Source organism: Rhincodon typus, chromosome 14 (assembly GCF_021869965.1).
Source record: "Rhincodon typus isolate 14 chromosome 14, sRhiTyp1.1, whole genome shotgun sequence".
NCBI lineage: Eukaryota > Metazoa > Chordata > Chondrichthyes > Orectolobiformes > Rhincodontidae > Rhincodon > Rhincodon typus.
This window is the reverse complement of record NC_063345.1, coordinates 41129882-41149241: the sequence shown is the minus strand read 5'-3', so window position 1 is coordinate 41149241 and position 19360 is coordinate 41129882. Positions and strand designations below refer to the sequence as shown.

Sequence of the window (19360 nt, the reverse complement as noted above, 5' to 3'; positions counted from 1 at the left end):
TATCTTAAGAAATATCTTGTGAATAGGTTGTTTAAGTTTTCTGTCATCATTTATAGATTTTCTGATGGAACTGATGAAACATCATAGCAAACTGTATTTGTTTTGGGCACAATTAGGGAATTGTATACAATCTCAATTTTAAGTATTTTGCTGGAGCCTCATTTTAATTTTATTTGCACGTTACTGAACAAAAGAAAAATCTTTAGTGAACCAGCACAACCTTGCAGTAATTTAGAGTGCCAACTTAAATTTTTCATTGCAGACATTCCTTGAAATACTCGGAGGTTGTGTAGTGCTGCTCAAAATGGCTTTATCATAAAAATAAACATTTTAGCCAATTTCTAGTCCACTGACAGAGTAATCCAAGTTTAAACAATTGCAAAATGAAATTAAAACAATTAAATAGCATGTTGCTAATTACACCATTGTAATGGTATCATAAAATTCTTAAAAATGTTTTTGTTTTTTTTATTGACAGTCTGACCAATGGTGGGGGGAGGGGGTTGGAGGAGCTGCATTTTGAGAGCCTTCTCGAAAATCAACAAATGTTAGTAACTGTATGAAAGTTTGGGCTTGCTGTGTGATCAGTTTTTGTAAGTGGAGCCTGCTTCTAAATTTTTCTTTCAATTAGCCCAAAGATCACAGAAACTAAGCCTGGTTAGACATTGTTGATATTTTAAATTCCTTTGTGTGCGCGCACACACGTGTGCTGATTTGACTGATTTTTGGGAGCAGAAACTCATGTCATGCCTTTTCTTCATTTTATGATCCTAGCTTAGTGTCACCTGATTGCTATTATCTGATTTCATTTTAGCTTTTATTCTACTTTTCAACTTTGACTGTATTGTGCACCCTTTTCCCTTTTACTTTCCTCAACTCAACAAAGAACATTTAAGATAAAATATTGCAAATGCTGAAAAACTGAAATCAAATCCAAAATTACTGAAAATACTTGATAGTTCTTGTAACGTCTGTAAGGTAAGAGAGAAACCGTGAATGTTTCAAGTCCACAGTTGGGCCAATGGGCCGAGAAGTGACAGATGGAGTTTAATTTGGATAAATACAAGGTGTTGCATTTCGGTAAGACAAGCCAGGACAGGACTTAATACAGTTAATGGTAGGGCCCTGGGGAGTGTTGTTGAACAGAAGGAGATGTAGGGGTATAGGTACATTGTTCCTTGAAAGTGCTGTCACAGGTAGACAGGGTGGTGAAGGAGGCATTTGGCACTCTTGTCTTCATTGGTCAGAGCCTTGAGTATTGGAGTTGGGATGTCATGTGGAGGTTTTACAGGACATTGGTGATGCCACTTCTGGAGTACTGTGTCCAGTTCTGGTCACCCAGTTATAGGAATGATGTTACTAAATTGGAATGGGTGCAGAAAAAATTTATAAGGATGTTACTGGGGCTCGAGGGTTTGACTTATAGAGAGAGACAGGATAAGCTGGGACGTTTTTCCCTGGAGCTAGGAGGTTGAGAGGTGACCTCAGAGATTTATAGAAGTCACAAGGGATATAGATGAGGTGAATAATGAAGGCCTTTTCCCAAGGGTAGGGGAATTCAAAACTAGAGGGCATACGTTTAACGTGAGAGGGGAAAAGATTCTGAGGGATAACTTTTTCACATAGAGGGTGTGTGTATATGGAATGAACTGCCAGAGGAAATGGTAGATGCAGTTACAGTTACAACATGCAAAAGACATTTGGACAGGTAATTGAATAGGAAAGATACAGAGGGATATGGGCCAAATGCAGGCACATGGGACTAGTTTCAGTTTGGGAAACCTGGTTGGCATGGATGAGTTGGTCCGAAAGGTCTGTTTCCATGCTGTATGACTCTTGACTCAAGTATGAGTTGAAAACCCTACCAGCCTCCACGTTTAATGGATCATCCTCTGCCATTTCTCAACTTTTCAATTAATCCACCTTGTCCCTTTGCCATGACACATGATTGTGCAAAGACAGAGATGGAACACATGCACGTTTATCTTCTCTCTCCTCACCATCCAACATACACTCTACACGTGAGGCAGTGATTTACTTATACTACTTTCAATTTAAGATATTACATTCACTGCTCACAATGCAGTCTTTTCAACATTGCTGAGAACAGAACTAGATTGGGTGATCACTTTGTGAAATGTTACATTCCGTCAAGCATGATCCTGAGCTTTTGGCTGCTTACCATCTTAATTCACCACCTTGCCAACTCGCATTTTTGTCCTTGGCATGCTGCTGTGTTCCCGTGAAGTTCAGTGCAAGCTCAAGGAGCTGCACCTCGTCTTCTTATTGACCATTTTACAGCCTTGTGGACTCGATACTGATTTTTAAAAATTTAATTCATGACCTTTATCTCCCCATTTGATTGTTTTTGCCATGTGCTGGTCTGTTTAGTTTGTATTTTTAAGTTCTGTGCATTATCTACCATCCACACTCACTCTGGACAAATGCTTTAGTTTCTTTAATGTTTGCTTTTTGTGCCACAGTGTCTTTGTTACTTAATCTCTCCTGCCCTGTACCCTATTGCAGTCCTTGCCGTTTGTTCTGTTCCACCTTCTCTCACCCATCCTCCACCCCTTGGCATAAAAACCCGTCATGTTTCTATCTTGAATTCTAAAGAAGAATTCTAAGTGACTCAAAACATAAGTCTGTTTCACTCTCCATGACCAAAAATACACTGCCAGCTGATTATTGCCAATTACAGCTATTCCACTATTTTAGTACTTAACTTTCACCTCTTGGAGAATAAGAAAAATCCTTTGTCTGAGAATGCAAGTTGGAGGATTATCCCAGTTTTCTTTGTGGGATATGCTTTCTGGGCATTGCAGAAAAATTGGCACTCTGTTTACTACTCTTCTTTAGCCTCATAATTCTGTTTCAAGTGTTTAATCGCCACCCCCAATTCCTTCCCACAGCCTGCCTCCAAAATGAGAAATCTTTGTTTGATACTCGCAACTCAAGTAAACTGTGAAATGGGCCTGTGTGTGGAAAAATGCATACTTTCTCTAGGTTCAGATACTTCTATCTACTGGAAATATTTCCTGTTTGTTTATACTATACAATGTACCTAAAGGTTTATTATATTGAAGTAACAAGTTGACTGTTTCTCCATGGCAGCGGCAAGTGCCGTGTCCCAGCATGGTGTGATCGTGTGCTCTGGAGAGGTGAAAGTGTACATCAGAAAAGTTATCGAAGTCACATGGAGCTTCGAACCAGTGATCACAAGCCTGTCAGTTCACTCTTGGATATTGGGGTATGTATTGTTTGTATATCTACCTTTCTCTGAATGGAAGAAAAATCACAAAATCTTACCCACCACCGCTGGCATCAGCTAGGCCCAGAATGAAGCTGGTTAAATTTGTGATGCATAGAAACAGAAAATAAAAGCTGGAGTATACCATTTCAGCCTTTGAGCCTGCTCCATCAATCAATATGGTCGTGGCTGATCATGCAACTCAATACCATGTTCCCACTTTCTCCCCATGCTCTTTGATTCCTTTTGCCTTAAGAACTATATCTAACTCCTTTTTGAAAATATTCAATGTTTTGGCCTCAGTCGCATTCTGTGGTGGATAATTCCACAGGCTCACCGCTCTGTGGTTGAAGAAATTTCTCCTCCTCTCAGTCCTAAATGGCGTATCCCATGTCCCTAAACGTGCATCTTTTCTGAACTTCCTGGTCATCAGGAACACCCGTCCAGTGTTTACCCTGTCGAGATGTGTCAGAATTTTTAGGTTTTTATGTGATCTTTCCTCATTCTTCTAAACTCCAGTGAATAGTCCTTACCAATCCAGTCTCTTCCTACACTGGTTCCTGGGATGGCAGGATTAGCCTGGTAAATCTTTGTTGTATCGCCTCAATAGCCAGAATATCCTTCCTCAGATAAGGAGACAAAAACGACACACAGTACTCCAGGTGTTGTCTCACCATGGTCCTATACATTTGTAACATCCCTGCTCCTGTACTTGTATCCTGTTGCTGTGAAGGACTTCTTAACGACCTGCTGCACTTGCACGCTTACTTTAAGCAACTGTACACTGACACTTGGGTTGTACCTCCTTCCTCAATTTATCGCCGTTCAGGTAATTGCCTTCCTGTTGTTGCTACCAAATGCTATCACATTTATCCATATTATGTTGCATGTGTCTTGCATTTACCCACTTATTCAGTTTGTCCAAATCACACTGAAGAATGTATGTATCTTCCTCACAGTTCACTGTCCCACCCAGCTTTATGTTGTCTGCAAACTTAGAAAGATTATATTTAGTTCCTTCATCTAAATCAGTAATATATATTCTGAATAGCTGAGTCCAGGCACTGACTGCTACTGTCCATACTACTCACTGGGTGCCACTCAGAAAATGACATGTTTATGCCCATGTTTCCTGCTTGCCAACCAGTTCTTTTTCTGTGTCAGTACACTACCCTCAGTCCTGTGTGCTTCAGTTTTACATGCTAAATATGGCCTTGGCAAAAGCCTTCTGAAAGTCTAAGTAAACCACATTGGCTGGCTCCCCTTATCAACTCTACTAGGTACATTCTCTCAAAATTTCAGTAGAATAGGTAAGCATGATTTCCCTTTTGTAAATCTATGCTGACTTTGTCCAATCCTATCACTGTTTTCTTAGTACTCTGCATAAAATCTTCTATAATGGATTCTAGCATTTTCCCTACCACTGACCCATGCTACCCGATCTATAATTTCCTGTTTTCTCTCTACCTTCTTTTCTAAATAGTAGGGTTACATTAGGATAGGGGATATATCAATAGAGAGACACAGACAGACATTTAAAAAGGTATTTCAGAATGAGTATATTCTTACTACAGTAAAGCCCCCACTATCATGTTCCCCCGTTATCCAGAATTCTCATGCAAACTGCAACTGAGAGGAGCAGGTTTCATTACTCTAGGAACTGACAATACATTCTGCGAGTGAAGCAGTTATTCACTTATTCTACTTTCAATTTATGACTCAATGACTATCACTTGTTCATAACCCCACAACTTTCACCCTGTCTCCATGGCCTCTTTCTGAACCATAATAATTGATTCTATGGTTCTAAAGTTTAGAACCTGATCCATTGAGGAGTCTGCTTAATTCTGTCTTGCCTGCACTTGAATTTCCCCTGTGGCAATCACAGAATTAGCTGAGCTGCAGGGGTCCTGACCTTATTTCTTCTGTTACTTTGGGAAGTGGCTGTCCAGTTCCTGCTGTACTATCTTGTCAGTCTTCATTTAGGTAACACATTATCAATGCAGTCTGTCTATCTATTTAAGATGATGTGGAGGTGCTGGTGTTGGACTGGGGTGGATGCGGTCAGAAATCACACAACACCAGGTTAGAGTCCAACAGGTTTATTTGAAATCAGAAGCTTTCAGAGTGCTTCTCCTTTGTCAGTTGAAGTGAAGAGAAGCACACAGGCACAGAATTTATAGGCAGAGAGATCGAAAGATCATGCGAGTAGTGAGAGTAGAGTGTCGACAGTCTAAGCAGCAAGTCTCTGCAGCTGATTACTCACGTTTGATCACCTGCAGAAACTTGTTACTTAGCCTTTCAACACTCTACTCGCACCATTTGTATGATCATTCGATCTCTCTGCCTATAAATTCTGTGCCTGTGTGCTTCTGTTCACTTCAACTGACAAAGGAGAAGCACTCTGAAAGCTTCTGATTTCAAATAAACCTGTTGGACTATAATTTGGTGTTGTGTGATTTCTGACCTTATCTATTTTGAGAATTTCCCTGAACCCTCGCACCCTCCCCAACGAAGTTGGCAAGGCAGTTTCTGCTAGTCGGACTTTGGGCTCAACAAACAAAGGTATGCCTGCTTCTCACTTAGACTTTCCTGCCTGGTTTTGAGAACTTAGTGTCTCCATTTATCTCTGAGCAAAAACACTCTGCTAGCCACGCTTTGACTGACTCTTTCAAACTCTCCTATTCTTGATCTGGCACCTTTTCTGGTTTCTGAACTTGGGGGTGTCAGTTTCATTTGCCTGGGCTGGTGTCAGCAGCATTTCAACTCTCTTTTGAATTGTTACAAGCAGGGCTTTTAAAGAGTAACAGTTTCCCCAGTTTGGTTACTGTAGGGTTGGGCTGGTACCCATTCTGTCTCAAGTCTTTTTGCGACGCCCTTGCTCATTGGTGGCTGGTGAGCTTTGGCTGTTTTGCATCATGTGATACTATCCAGCAATGGATAATGGGAGGTCATTAATGAGCTGTTTGTTTTAATGAGGGTTTCCACCTCCCTGGTCAAATCAATTGAATGCACCATAGGAGATGGATACAAAAACAGAGTGCTGGAGATACAGAACTGACGCAGGGTCTCTGGACTCAAAACGTTAACTCTGTTTTCTCTCTACCAGTGCTGTCACAGCTTGTTCCTCCAGCACTCTGCTTTTTCCTTCAGACTTCCAGCATCTGTAGTTCTGTGTTTATTTTAGGAAATGGGTAATTATCACCTCTGTAGGCACAATGAATGTCAAAATGTCTCTTCTGTTATTGAGACGGACTTGGAAATGGAGAATCTGCGATCTTTGTATTGATGCCTTTTGGCATATCCGCATGATGAGAAATTCCACAATGGTGATCTAGCCAGCAATATCTTTCTGCAATCCAGTGTTAAGAAACTTGCTGCACTTAGCCAACTTGTATGTAATCAGATCTGCAGCAGGTATTTTAAAAGTCTGGCAAATCAACTTTTTAAATGAAGGGAGGGTACCGGTTATAGAAATTAATTTGTGATAACTCCATGTTCTCATGGACATCCCTTTCAATTCCTGAATTAGTTATTTCTGGGATTTTCTAGTGAAGACCAATGCAAGATATCTGTTTAATTCATCTGCCATTTGCTTATGCCATGCTACTAATTCCTAATATTAATTACTAATAGTCATTTACCATAGGACTAATATTTGCTTTAGCCTTTTTCTTAAATGTCTGAAGGAACTCTTTTCCTAGGCTGATTTTTCTTATATTCTAATTTTCCCTCCTTATTAATCTATTAATCATTCTTGCTGTTTTTATACTGTGCAATCTCCTTACCTACTACCTATCTTTGCACAATTGTCTCTTTCCTTGGACTCTGAAACTGACTTTTTTTAAGTTAACCACAGATGGCGAGTACATCCCTTAAAATTTTTCTTACTAGTTGGAGTGCGTCTATTCTGTGCTTTCTGATTTATCCCCTTAAGTGCATCTAGATGATCTGTCTGTTAACTTAAATTGCTCCAGCTGTAGTCTTGGACCCAGCTTTCTCTCCCTTAAACTATACGTAAGATCCGAGTAATAATGTTGGCTCTAACTGATGACCTTGAACATAACTTCTTTAATAATGGCTTCTAGCATCTTCCCTTTGACAGATGTTAAGCTAACTGACCTGTAGTTTCCTACTTTCTGTATCCCCCTTTTATCAAATAATTTGATAATCAAATCATTTACTATCTTTCAATCTAATAGATCATTACCCAAATCTGAGGTGTTTAGAAAATTAAAACCAAAGCATCAACAATCTTATTAGGAACATCTTTTAACACTCTAAGAAAAGAGATCTATTAAGACCAGGGCACTTACTAGCCTGTAGCGCCAACAATTTGCTCTGTACCACTTTCCATGGAATTGTAATTTTCTTGTGTTCCTCCTTTCAATTCCTGATTTACAGTTATTTCTGGGAATGCTACTTGTATTCTGTCTAGTGAAGACTGACGCAAAATATCTCAAATTGTATTTCTTCTGAGTTCCTCCCACCCTTCTTTAGCTGTTTCTGGGATGTTACTTGTGTCCTTTATAGTGAAAGCCAATGCCAAGGTACCTCTTCAGTTTCATTTTCTTTAGGACCAACCCTTGCTGTTTTTATATTTCTGGCTGGCTTTGTTTTGAACTGTTAACTTGTTCTCTTTTACTAATTTTTTGATTATTCTTTTTTCTTCTGTTCAATCCTCAGAAGTGCCACCTGTATTTGCATATTTGTATGCTTCTGTGACTTGAATATCTCCTCTTAACCACAGATGGTGGGTCTGTCCTTGGAAATTTTCTTATTCTTTGGAAAGTATCTATTGTATGTATTCTGAAATATCCCTTTGAATGTCTGCTGCAAGGAATGCTTGTCCTTTAACCCAATATGCCAATTCATTTTAGCCAGCTCTCCTTTCATTCCCTCATCATCACCCTTATTTAAGTTTAAAAGAAGCATATTTCTCTCCCTCAAACTGAATGTAAAACTTTTATATTATAGTCGCTGCTACCTTGGGGTGCCTTCATTATGGAACCTTTAATTCTGTCTTGTTGCACAGCACCATGTGTAGTACAGCCTTGTTCATTGGAACATGCTATTCTAAAAAGTATCCCAAAAACACACCCTCAGATCCCAGTGTCCAACCAACCCGTACCCACTTCCCTACACCTACCTAATTGCTAGAGGGTTTTAGTTATGAGAAGAGGTTGGATAAACTTGGATTGTTTTCAGTGAAAAGACTGAGGATGACGGGGCGACCTGTTAGACTTCTATAAAATTATGAGAGGCATAGATAGGATGGATGTTCACAGGCTTTTTCCCATGGTGGGAAGGTCAACTACAAGAAGGCACAGGTTCAAGGTGAGAGGGGAAAGGTTTTCAGTGGAGAAGTGTGAGGAAAGGTTTTCACTCAGAGGTCATGGGTGCTTGGATGCACTGCAAGTGGAGATGGTGGAAGCAGGCATATTAGCAACATTTAAGACATAGCTTGATTGACACACGAATGGGAGGCGAACAGCAAGATAGAAACCACGCATGGGCAACGAGTAGCGGATTGAAGTAAGGATTAGGAAACGGCACAGGCCTGATGCGCCGAAGGACCTGTTCCTGTGCTGTATTGTATAACAGTGTTTTAAAATGTTTTCAATGCAAAAAAAAGTAGAATATATCTAGATTTTTTTTAATATATCCATGAGAAATACCTCGTTAACTTCTTCCATTCTGCTCTAGGTGAAAATCGTAGATGAACAGAGGTACAAGAAAGTGTTTGAAGATATTGTTCGAGTGATGGATCGGATGGAGAATGAGTTCTTACCTTCTTTATGCCTTAGCAGAAGAGATGTAAGTGCATAGCTGCAAATCTTGTACAAGCATTAGCAGCCCTTTTCTTCATAAACGTTGCTAATGTTTGGAGTAGGTATCTAAATGCATGTGACCATATAAAAACGTTCTTTTATTTCACCTATACGGTTTATAAATCGGCTGCCAGTGCTGCTGCCTGAGCATATCAGACTTGTAGTGCTGGGATCCATTAAATGCCACTGTTTGATTTAGAAAAAAGGGACCGCGGTTATTTTGTCATTCAGAATTCAGAAGTAGTAAAATTTAAAACAAAAATGCTTGAACTACTAACATCAAGCAGCATCTGGGGAAAAACAGTTAACATTTACAGTCGATGACTTTTTAATTGGCTTGGACTGTGAGGAAAGAAAAGTGCAGGAACTGCAGTTTTTTGCGCTTGCATGGAAAGGTGCTTTTGAAAGTGAAGGAGGTGTTGCCTATTACAATATAGACCTTCTGTTAGGTTATTTTTCCCCACACTTCCTCCCTTTCAATTGCTTAAAACCTGTTATGTTTCTAACTTTTTCCAGTTCTGATTAAGGAAGATCAATCTAAAATATCTCCTCTGTTTCTTGTTGCACATGCCTATCCTGCTGAGTATTTCCAACCTTTTCTGTTTATTTCATATTCCCAGCACCTGCAGTATTCTGCTTCGGAACAAAGTAATCCTTTAGTTTTTTAGAATTACTTTATTTCCATTAGTGTGCTATACTACCACTTGTGGTCTGATTACCGATACCACTCAAATTGTCACACAATGTCTGCGTACAATGTAGAGAACCATGCAAATGAGAAAAACTGCAAGCCATATATACATTTTAACACTTGTTATAAACTGTGCCTGGAACATTGAATCAGGTTTAGCAATCAACTAGTCCTGTCATTTAAAAAATGAAATTTCTGTTCTTTGATCACTTTTTCTGGCTTACAAAATTACCCTGACCTTTGTACTCCACCCATAATTGTTTTGTCTTGAACTCTTAATTTTTCCTCCTATATTCATTTTTTGATTATTCTTTGCTGTTTTTAATTCTGTCCAATCCTCTGAAATGCCACCTGTCTTTGCATGATTATGTGTCTCTTCTTCATGTTTGATACTGTCTTGAACTTTTTCGTGTTAACCACAGATGGTGGGTCCATCCTTGGAATTTAGCTTATTCTTTGGAATGTAACTATTCAATGTATTCTAAGATATCCCTTTGAATGTCTACATCTGTATTGGCCTATCCTTAATGTTCAGCAGTTTGAGAAATTCTAACACCTATTTCAAACAGGATGTCATTCTTTGAATATAATAGTATGAGCCATAGCCAGATAAGTTAAGAACAGCAAATTTCCTTCCCTAAGAGATGTTACCGAACCAGAGATTTTTACAACAATCAACATGGTTACTGTTTTGTTAGCTTTTAATTCCAGATTTGTGTTTCACCATCTGCCATGATAGGTTTTGCACCTACTTCCTCAGAATATTTGAGCTTGGTGTTCTGGATTACTAAGCTAGTGACATTACCACTTTGCTGCCACTTCCCCGACAATGTTCAGCATCATTCACGGTTGCTTAGATGCTACAGCAGTCCATTTCCGCATTCAGCAAGACCTGGGCAACATCAGGTTTAGGCTGTTAAGTAACATTCACGTCGCAGAAATGCCAGGCATTGACCATGTAAAACGAGAGAAGCTAACCATCACCTCTTGATGTTCACAAGCTTTACCAGGGCTGAATTTCCCCATTATCAGCACCATTGTGGTTACCACTGACCACCTGAACTGAAACCAGCCACTGGCTGCATGGGTAGATCAGAGGCCAAGAATTCTGCAGTGAATGTCACACCACCTGTCTCCCCAGTGACTATCCATCACCTGCAAGTCACAAATTAAGAGTGTAATTTAACATGCTGCACTTGCCTAGGTGAGTGCAGCTCCAACAGCACTGAAGACGCTCAACGCTATCCATGATATAGCAGCTGGGGTCAGCTTCTCCACATTTGATCCTAGTTCATGTTTCTCTGGTATTTTGCAGTTGGGTACTAACTCATTTTTGCACTTAATGCAAATTTTTTTTCAATAAAACATGAAAAGTTCAAGGACTGTCAAAGTAGAACAGCTTAGTATCGATGTACTTTACATGGTGGAAGTCGGAATCAATCCACAGCTCTTGTGCTCAATACAGCAATTTAATGTTGCCCCTTGCAGCTTCATGTATCAGTCACTAGCATTAGCCAGAATAATTCTTAAATGGTGAATTTGATATTATTTTGTAGAGTAGACAAATTTTCATATTCCACTTAGCCTGCAAAGTATGGCCATCTCCTGTTAATCTGGTTAAATCTTTGAGTTTTATGGAAGTGGCAAAGTTAAAGGCAATAGGTCATTTATGTTAAAAGGTACAGGATAGTTATTCCAGAATCTTGAGAAAGTGTGGCATAATCGTAATGTCATTGGATTAGTAATGTATAGGCCCAGACTTTGCTTTGGGGACATGGATTCAAGTTCTGCCACGACAGCTGTTGGAATTTAAATTCAATTAATAAGCCTAGTGTAAAGCTAGTGTCAATAATGGTGACCACAAAATGTAATTATTGTAAACAAAAAAAAATTGTTCGCTAATGACCTTTTTAAAGGTAGAAATAAATCTAGCACCCCTAACTCTTCTGGCCTACACCTGACTCCAGACCCGCAGCATGTGTGGATGACACTTAACTATCCTCTGAAATGGATTTTTAAGTCATTCAGTTCAAGAGCAGTTAGGGATAGGCTACAAATGTTTGCCTTCCCAGCAATGCCTACGTCCTATGAAAGAATAAAATAATCTGTAAGCCTGTTTTTAAAATTGCATGAGTAGTTTTTGCATTGTTTTTGAAAGAACTAAAGTAAAACAGAATGAATAAGATATTCCTGTTTTCTTAATTATTTTGTTTTACTTGCTTAATTACAGTTTGCCTTTGAGGATGTGAAGTTCCGACAGCTGCAAAGGGAAAAGTTTCAGATAACCAATGATGGGCAGGTGCCATGTCATTTCTCCTTCATTCCCAAACTGAATGACAGTCATTACAGCAAACAGTGGCTGCGGGCAGAACCTTGTGAAGGCTATCTCGAACCTAGTAAGTAAAGTAAGAATATTTTTAATGTGTAGTAGCTCAGTAATATGGTGACTTCTATTAGCACAAGTTTTGCTTCAACCTAGAAATAATTTTACATTTAGTCCCGAAGGCTAAGTAATAGGTATTGCTTAGAGTTCAGAGGAATTTATTCCCAGTTTCAGCCTAACCAATTTTTTCACCAAGTCTCAATCATACCATTTGTGTCACAGCACAGAAGAAAGCCAACAGACATTGTGCTCCTACAGGTTCTTTTGAAAGTGTTCTTCAATTTCAGTCTCACTCGCTGTTCTTTCCTGTAACCCTGCGTTATTTTTTTCTTCTTTAATATTTTAGAACTAACCTCTGGAGAAAAACTGAAATTGCTAGGTTGTATAAAAACCGAAAGAACTGCGGATGCTGTAAATCAGGAACAAAAACAAAGTTGCTGGATAAGCTCAGCAGATCTGGCAGCATCTGTGAAGGAAAAAACAGAGTTAACGTTTCGTGTCCTGGAACTTCTGAAGAAGGGTCACCGGACCCAAAACGTTAACTCTGTTTTTTCCTTCACAGATGCTGCCATTCCAGCAACTTTGATTTTGCTAAGTTGTATGTTTTGCCAATTGACAGATATTTCACTTCCTGCACCATTAACACTGCCATCGTACTGTTGAAATAGAAAAGGGTCTTGCAGATAAATAAAGTATCAAGTATCATTCTGAAATTTCCAATATTTCTTCAGGTTGTGGACTGCTGATTACTCTCTTTAATTGTACAATTCATTGTAAATTTTTGGATATAATAATGAATTGATGTGAGAAAATGTTTTCAACCTACAGCTTCATTCCTTCTTGATTAAAATAGCCCTTCAGTCTCCATGAAGACATGAAGGTGTGCAAGATCTGACATACACATTAGTGGCAGATTTTGAGTTGATCTTTTAAATTTATGCACTTTAACAGTGCTACATAAATATAAGTTATATTAATTAGATGCAAAATTTATAAGTTAAAATATGGTTATCTTCTGTGTTTCCTTTTTGTGATCCCTAAAAGATCAGGGCAATTACTCCAAATTACCTTTTCTGGAAAAAGTTGCCACCCTGTACCTATAATTCTATTTGTATGTCAATGTTAAGATTAAGAGCTGCTTCACAATGGCCAGGAACGTGGGAGGACACCAAGTTTTTCATGGATTTTCCATAGTCGTCCTCTGCTCAGTATTGAATGCCCTGGTGACCGCTATGAAAGTGATATTCACAGCTTTGTTTTGCTTATGACTCTTTTGTTTGCCTGAGTGCAGTATCCTATTGCTGGTGCCTCAGTGTACTCTGAAACCATGTTGGTTCTTTGGGAAATTTTCTTCCGTAATGGTAAGCACAAACCTGTTCTGAAGTATTCTGTTCAGGAGTTTCCCAGCAATAGAAAGGAAGATGGTTCCACGGTAGTTGGAGTAGCCTGTCTTCTCTTTTTTTTTTGTGTAAGCTATTGGATCTTGCCCTTTTTCAGCAGGCCATGAATATCTTTGATCTTCATATGCAGGATATGGGCAACATGCTTAACGGTCCAGTTGGAATTCAATGGACTTTGAGGGCTTTGTTGCTCTTTGTCTGATTGACACATTGTTTCCTCCAGAGCTGAGCTCTCATACGGTTTTTTGATAGGCTGTTATTAGATGCATTTGATGACACTGTCATGCACCTCGTGATGAAGAGTATTTCGAAGTTCCCTGACTGGCAATCCAGGATTGACCCCTTGTCAGTGTGTAGTGTCCTGTCATCAGCGCTTCTGAGGGTTTTTGCTTTGGTATGCAGGTCTGTGGACAAATCTTAATGTTTCATAGAAGCTTCTTATTTCGCCAGTGTCTGCGTACGCTTGAGATTTTTTTCGCTACAAGTGCAATTGACCAATCATTTTGGATGTTTCTCAATTAATGTTGAAGGGTGCTGCATCCTCGGCAGTAGCCTGTCTTTTTCTCTTAGCTGGGTGAACCTGATGATTGCTGGCAAATCCTTGTCACATTCTACAAACCAACCCCTGTTGCTGTTTAGTGCTAAATCCGACAACGTCACTGGAAGTATCCAGTACTGCAGTTTTGTGTTCTTCAAGAGTGGAATCATCTGTGAGATCAGTAAGGTTACTAAATGACATTTTGGAATTTACTGATTCAAAATTTCCTTGGTGGCTGTACATCTGTTTGTGGATTTGGGCTTGAAGTAGAAGATCAGCTTTGAGCAAACAAGTCTGTGTTCTGTATGACAGTCAGCACTGGCTCGAGAGTGAAGGATGATCTGCAGCTCTCACTGGCATGTCAGGTTGTAGTTTTTTCAGGTACCAGTGGTTAGAGTAGGGATGCATCTACATGGTCTTGAAGCAATCCTTTTCTGAAAGAAGGCGTTGCTATGGACAGCTGCTTTTCTGCACAGTTTCATTAATAAATGTTTGCTTTTGTTGCAGTTTCTATCTCCATGGTTTCTGAGCATTCTGTTCTATTTCAGGCTGTCACGACCAATTCTGGCATTGAAATTGCCATGGAGGACAATTTTTTTGACCTTGGTAGGGGCATTCTGGATGCGTTCACTAAGATCTATGTAGAAACTATCTTTGTTAGTTGGGTGAGCTTCAGTTTTGAAGCGTAAGTGCTGCTGAGAATTGCATGTTGCTGGTCTTGGAGAGGGGTGGGGGTCACTTGGCTGTGATGTGCTCAATCTGGCCAGTTAGCAAACGTGAAAGCTTAGTGGTGATAGTTTTCTTCACCATGCAGCTGACACTGAAGAGGCAGTGTTCATCTGAAGGGCTACCTGACCAATAGAAGGGACAGCCAGCATTTTGTTCTGTCAGGTTGAAACAGACCTCACCCAGGGCCACTTCTTCATTGTCTTAATCTGGCTAGGTCATGGGCTCCCAGGGCTGAGCATCCTAGGGGGTGATTGATGTCACCATAGTTGAGCATTGTTCTCACATTCCAGCAAGTGTGTTTCAAAATTATTGCTAATCTTTTCTACCTTTTGAAGCAAGTTTGTAAGTTGTCTTTTATCCTTAGTGCAGTTAGCCCACATTGAGAGATGTCCATTTACTGTGGCAAGCTATTAAGGTGGTGGGGAGATGAGCATTTGTTTAGGACATCTTTCTCAGGCCCTCTCCAATTCAGGAACAAGCTTTATTGTCCTTCAGGGTGCTACTACATGATGTCATCATCAAAATGCTCAACATCCAGAGCCACCTTCATACAGGATTGGAACTGTTGCTTCCAGTGTCAGTTTAGACTTGTTGCTTGTGTCCCTTTCACATCACTACAGTTGCATCTGGGGTGGATCATTTTCTTCATCCTGCCTGTGCAAAGGAGCTGTAAGGTGGAGGCAGTTATCTGTCATCACCCAGTGAACTAAAACAGCAACAACGACTCCAAGCCATAGGCTTAGTTTCGGAGTTTGCCTGTCCAAGGTGGGTTTCTAACCAAAGCTTCAAAGGGCCTGCCTTCGTTTGCTATTTTATCCATTGTTGGTAAACCCACAATCGTAATGCACAAAAGATGGTGTGGACATCCCTTTGATCCACAACATGATGGTATTTTTTGGCTATTTGAATTGTTTGGAATTATTTCATCCTGGCTGTTAATGTTGTCAAAAAGACATTGCCCAGGTTGTTTCATTTTCATGATTTCTCACATCATAGGCATTTTACTTGTTAACTCACTGCTGGCACACTCAGTTAGGTGTAGATGAGGACCAGTGATTCCAGCTGACCAAAGGTATAAGGGTGCTACCTCTATCGAAACACTTCGTAGACCCCTGAAAAATCTCCAGTTTTTAGTTAACATAATTTACTTTAAGAAATCCATCTTCATTAACCCACATTTGTCCACGTGATTATCCCAAATTGTTTCTAGATGTTTCCCTGCCACAGAAGTTGAACTGACTGGTCTGGTCTGTAATTGTTCAGTTCATCCTTACAAGTTTCTTTGAATAAGATTGTGAAGTCAGCAATTCTCCAGTCCTCTGGCACCAAACCAGAGTCTATGCAAGACTAGAAATTGTGGCCAGTGCCTCAGCAATGTCCAGTCTCAATTTCATCAGTATCTTTGGATGCATCTTGTTGGGTCCTGGTGCCTTGTCAACTTTAAGCACAGTCTAACCACTACCACCTGCTTATTAATTTTGAGCCCTTCTAGTGACTGACTTTCCTTCTATGTCACCATGGCCTTTGTTAGCATCTTTGTCCTAGTAGAGACATACACAAAGCATTAATACATCGGCTGTGTGTTAACCTCCTTTTTGTTCGAATATCTGCCCTTTTCCTCATTTTACTATGTATATTCCTATAAAAAACTTTATTTTCTTTTCATACTTCTTGGCTTCCCCACCTGTGTTCTGGACCTTCCTGGGTCACAGTTGTATTTTCTACCTGACATCTGTCATAAGCATACTTCCTTTGTCTTCTATCTACTATCTCCCTTTTTTAAGTCCAAGGAGTTTTGGATTTGTTTTCCCTATTTTTCTCCTTTCAGGGAATATATCTTGACTGCGCCCAAACATTTGCTGCAGCCAACCTTTAGCTCTGGTCTATCAGGCCCAGCTCTGTTCTTGCCCCATTGAAATCAGCTCTTACTGCTTAATTACTCTTACTGTGGATCATTCATTGTTCTTGTCCACCATCGTCCTAAATCTATGATATGATCACTGTGACCAAAACATTCCCTACTAACTTGATCTACCTGGCCCATCTCATTTCCAAGAACCAGGTTAAGCATTGTCTCCTTCCTGCTTATCTGGGCGCATACTGCTATAGAGAGTTCTCCTGAACATGCTACAGAAACACTTACCCTTTTCTGTCCTTTGCACTCCCATTATCCCAGTCTACATTCAGATAACTAAAGTTCCCAATTATGGCTAGTCTGTAACATTTGCATGACTCTGATTTCTTTACACATTTATTCTCTGCAACCTTCGGATCAATTAGTAGCCTGTAATCCAAATCGAACCATATAATTTCACCCTTTTGATCCTTGCTTCAAGCTAAATTGTTTTGGTGCTTGAACCGTCTGGAACATTCTCTTTCTCTAGCACTGCAATGCTCTAATCAACTAATGTAATCACTCTTCCTCCTTTTCTTCCTTGCACTGTAACCCTAATTTCTTCTTTATTGTGATTCCACCCAGTAACTTACTGTGTTCTATTCTTCTGGTGTCAAAGTGCTAATTGTTTCTCCCAGTATTTTTTGCACCGAATTCATCTGATATTCTCAACAGTTCCCGCAATCCCACCAATTTCATTTAAACACTCAACAACAGCAATTGCAAAACTCAAGGAACTCTGTTCAGGAGCAAGCCCATAAGGTGAAAAGGTTTTTGTTTCTAAAAAAGTTAAGAAAAATAACACCACATTCCTCTTGTTGCCTAATTTTCTCAACTCTCCAAATACCTAGCATTACTATGTAAAATCACACTGAGATGTCATGTTAACGTTTTGAAACTTAAAAAATTAGTTGAACCCCAGTTACAGCAAAGGAAACAGTTGAAACTTCTTCCTTAATGTCAGCTGTTCTACAACAAATAGTTTGTATACCTCTACTTGAGCTCCTTGCCCCTGAATTTAAGTAGTAGCTTTCAGTTAATTGCAAAATATTAATAACTTGCTAAAAATCTAATTTTGCGTATATGTAAAGTTACCTCAACTCACCGAAGTCCTAGTACTTCGTTTAATCTGTGCTCTATAAAAGTTGCAACCTGAGATGCTACATTTCTATTTGAAACTAAATAATTGGCTGAGCCACAGTTGCAGAAAAAGTTCATACTAGCTTCCTTAATTAAGTAATTACAGCTGTTCCATAAGACAGAGTTGGTATATCACTGATTAGGCCTCTGTCCCTCCATTTAAATAGTTTCTTCCCGATAAATCTTAATTGCGTGCATTAATCATAAATAATTTTTTTAGGGCAAGTGAAGATTCCATCAACTTATCAAGTTCCCAGCATCTGAGATATGAAATATAAATTTGCATGTATAGTAAAGGATAATGTAGCTTTTTGGTAGAGAAGCTGGTTGGCAATTGAAAGATTAAGCACTTCAGATCTAGCATAATGTGTCACAAGAATTTAAATGAAAACTGAGGCAAAAAAGTAGATGCAAGCAGAAGACATAGAAATGATGATGGATTGATGATGGAGTAAACACAAAAGCTGCAATAGAATGAAGTCACCACCAAAATGTCATTGGAAGTGGTGTTCAAGAAAACACATTTTAATGTTGTGAAGCCCAAGAACCCATGCATTCGCACTGGAGATAACCCGTGAACTGCCATGTAAATGACTGTACCCTAGGATTATCTGGATGACAATAGGAGCTGCAAACATAGGGCTGCTGTAGGATCAACTGTGTATGACAATGTAAAGTATTCTGTATTTGTGGTTGGATTCTATGCAGGAATGGAAGGCCCTCAAGTTTCATTACCAAATGCAATCCTAACCCTACAGGTTGGGCTAAACTGCAGCACTGAGGGAACATGATCAAATATCCACTGTAAACTGGATCTTTTTATCAGCGTAATTATGAATTAAATAAAGCCTTACTCTACATGCATGTATTTCTGCTTTTCGAATTAACTCAATTATCTTTTCTAATTTCTCAGTCTATGATTATTTCTCCACTTATGTCAATTGTCAAGCCCGTGGCAACCTGTATTTTGAAAGTGCTACGTCGATGCAAATTGCTGTGATTTTATCTAAATGTCTCTATTTAAGTAAAGTTTGAGTGCTTCTGAATGCTCTCTTTCAGATGAATCTGTGGATATATCCCTTGAAGTTTATGTTAGTAAGGACACTGTGACATTATTAAACTCAGCTGAGGATAAGATTGAGGACATCTTGGTTTTGCATCTGGATCGAGGAAAGGATTACTTCCTTACTATCGGTGGTAACTACCTGCCAAGCTGCTTTGGTACATCACTTGAATCACTGTGTCGAATGAAGAAGCCAATCAGAGAAGTGCCCATCACCAAGCTTATAGACCTGGTAAGAAATTGAATTAATGTTAAAAGAAGATTTACATGATTAATATTTTACAAAATTTTGGGCACTGCCTCTTTCAAGTCCTTTTATCCCACAGCACTTCTGCCTAGTCCTCCAGTTTAAATGGAGAGACTAAAATTAAATGTTGCTTCCAAAGAATCATGCATCACGGATAAAGGTCTTCCCACTCATTGTGCCCACTGTCTTGCACT

The 19360-nt window shown here is 39.4% G+C and overlaps 1 protein-coding gene across 1 annotated transcript in view; it reads left to right on the top strand.

The window, feature by feature from the left end:
• The window catches only part of ocrl (OCRL inositol polyphosphate-5-phosphatase), a 74345-nt gene extending 55102 nt beyond the window's left edge, over positions 1 to 19243 (top strand). The window contains exons 13-16 of the mRNA XM_048605475.1: positions 3115 to 3250; positions 8957 to 9067; positions 12003 to 12168; positions 18916 to 19243. Of these exons, the coding sequence (XP_048461432.1) occupies positions 3115 to 3250; positions 8957 to 9067; positions 12003 to 12168; positions 18916 to 19163 (661 nt within the window). The 3' untranslated portion in view covers positions 19164 to 19243. The remainder of the gene's footprint in view (positions 1 to 3114; positions 3251 to 8956; positions 9068 to 12002; positions 12169 to 18915) is intronic.
• Positions 19244 to 19360: the final 117 nt, after the last annotated feature.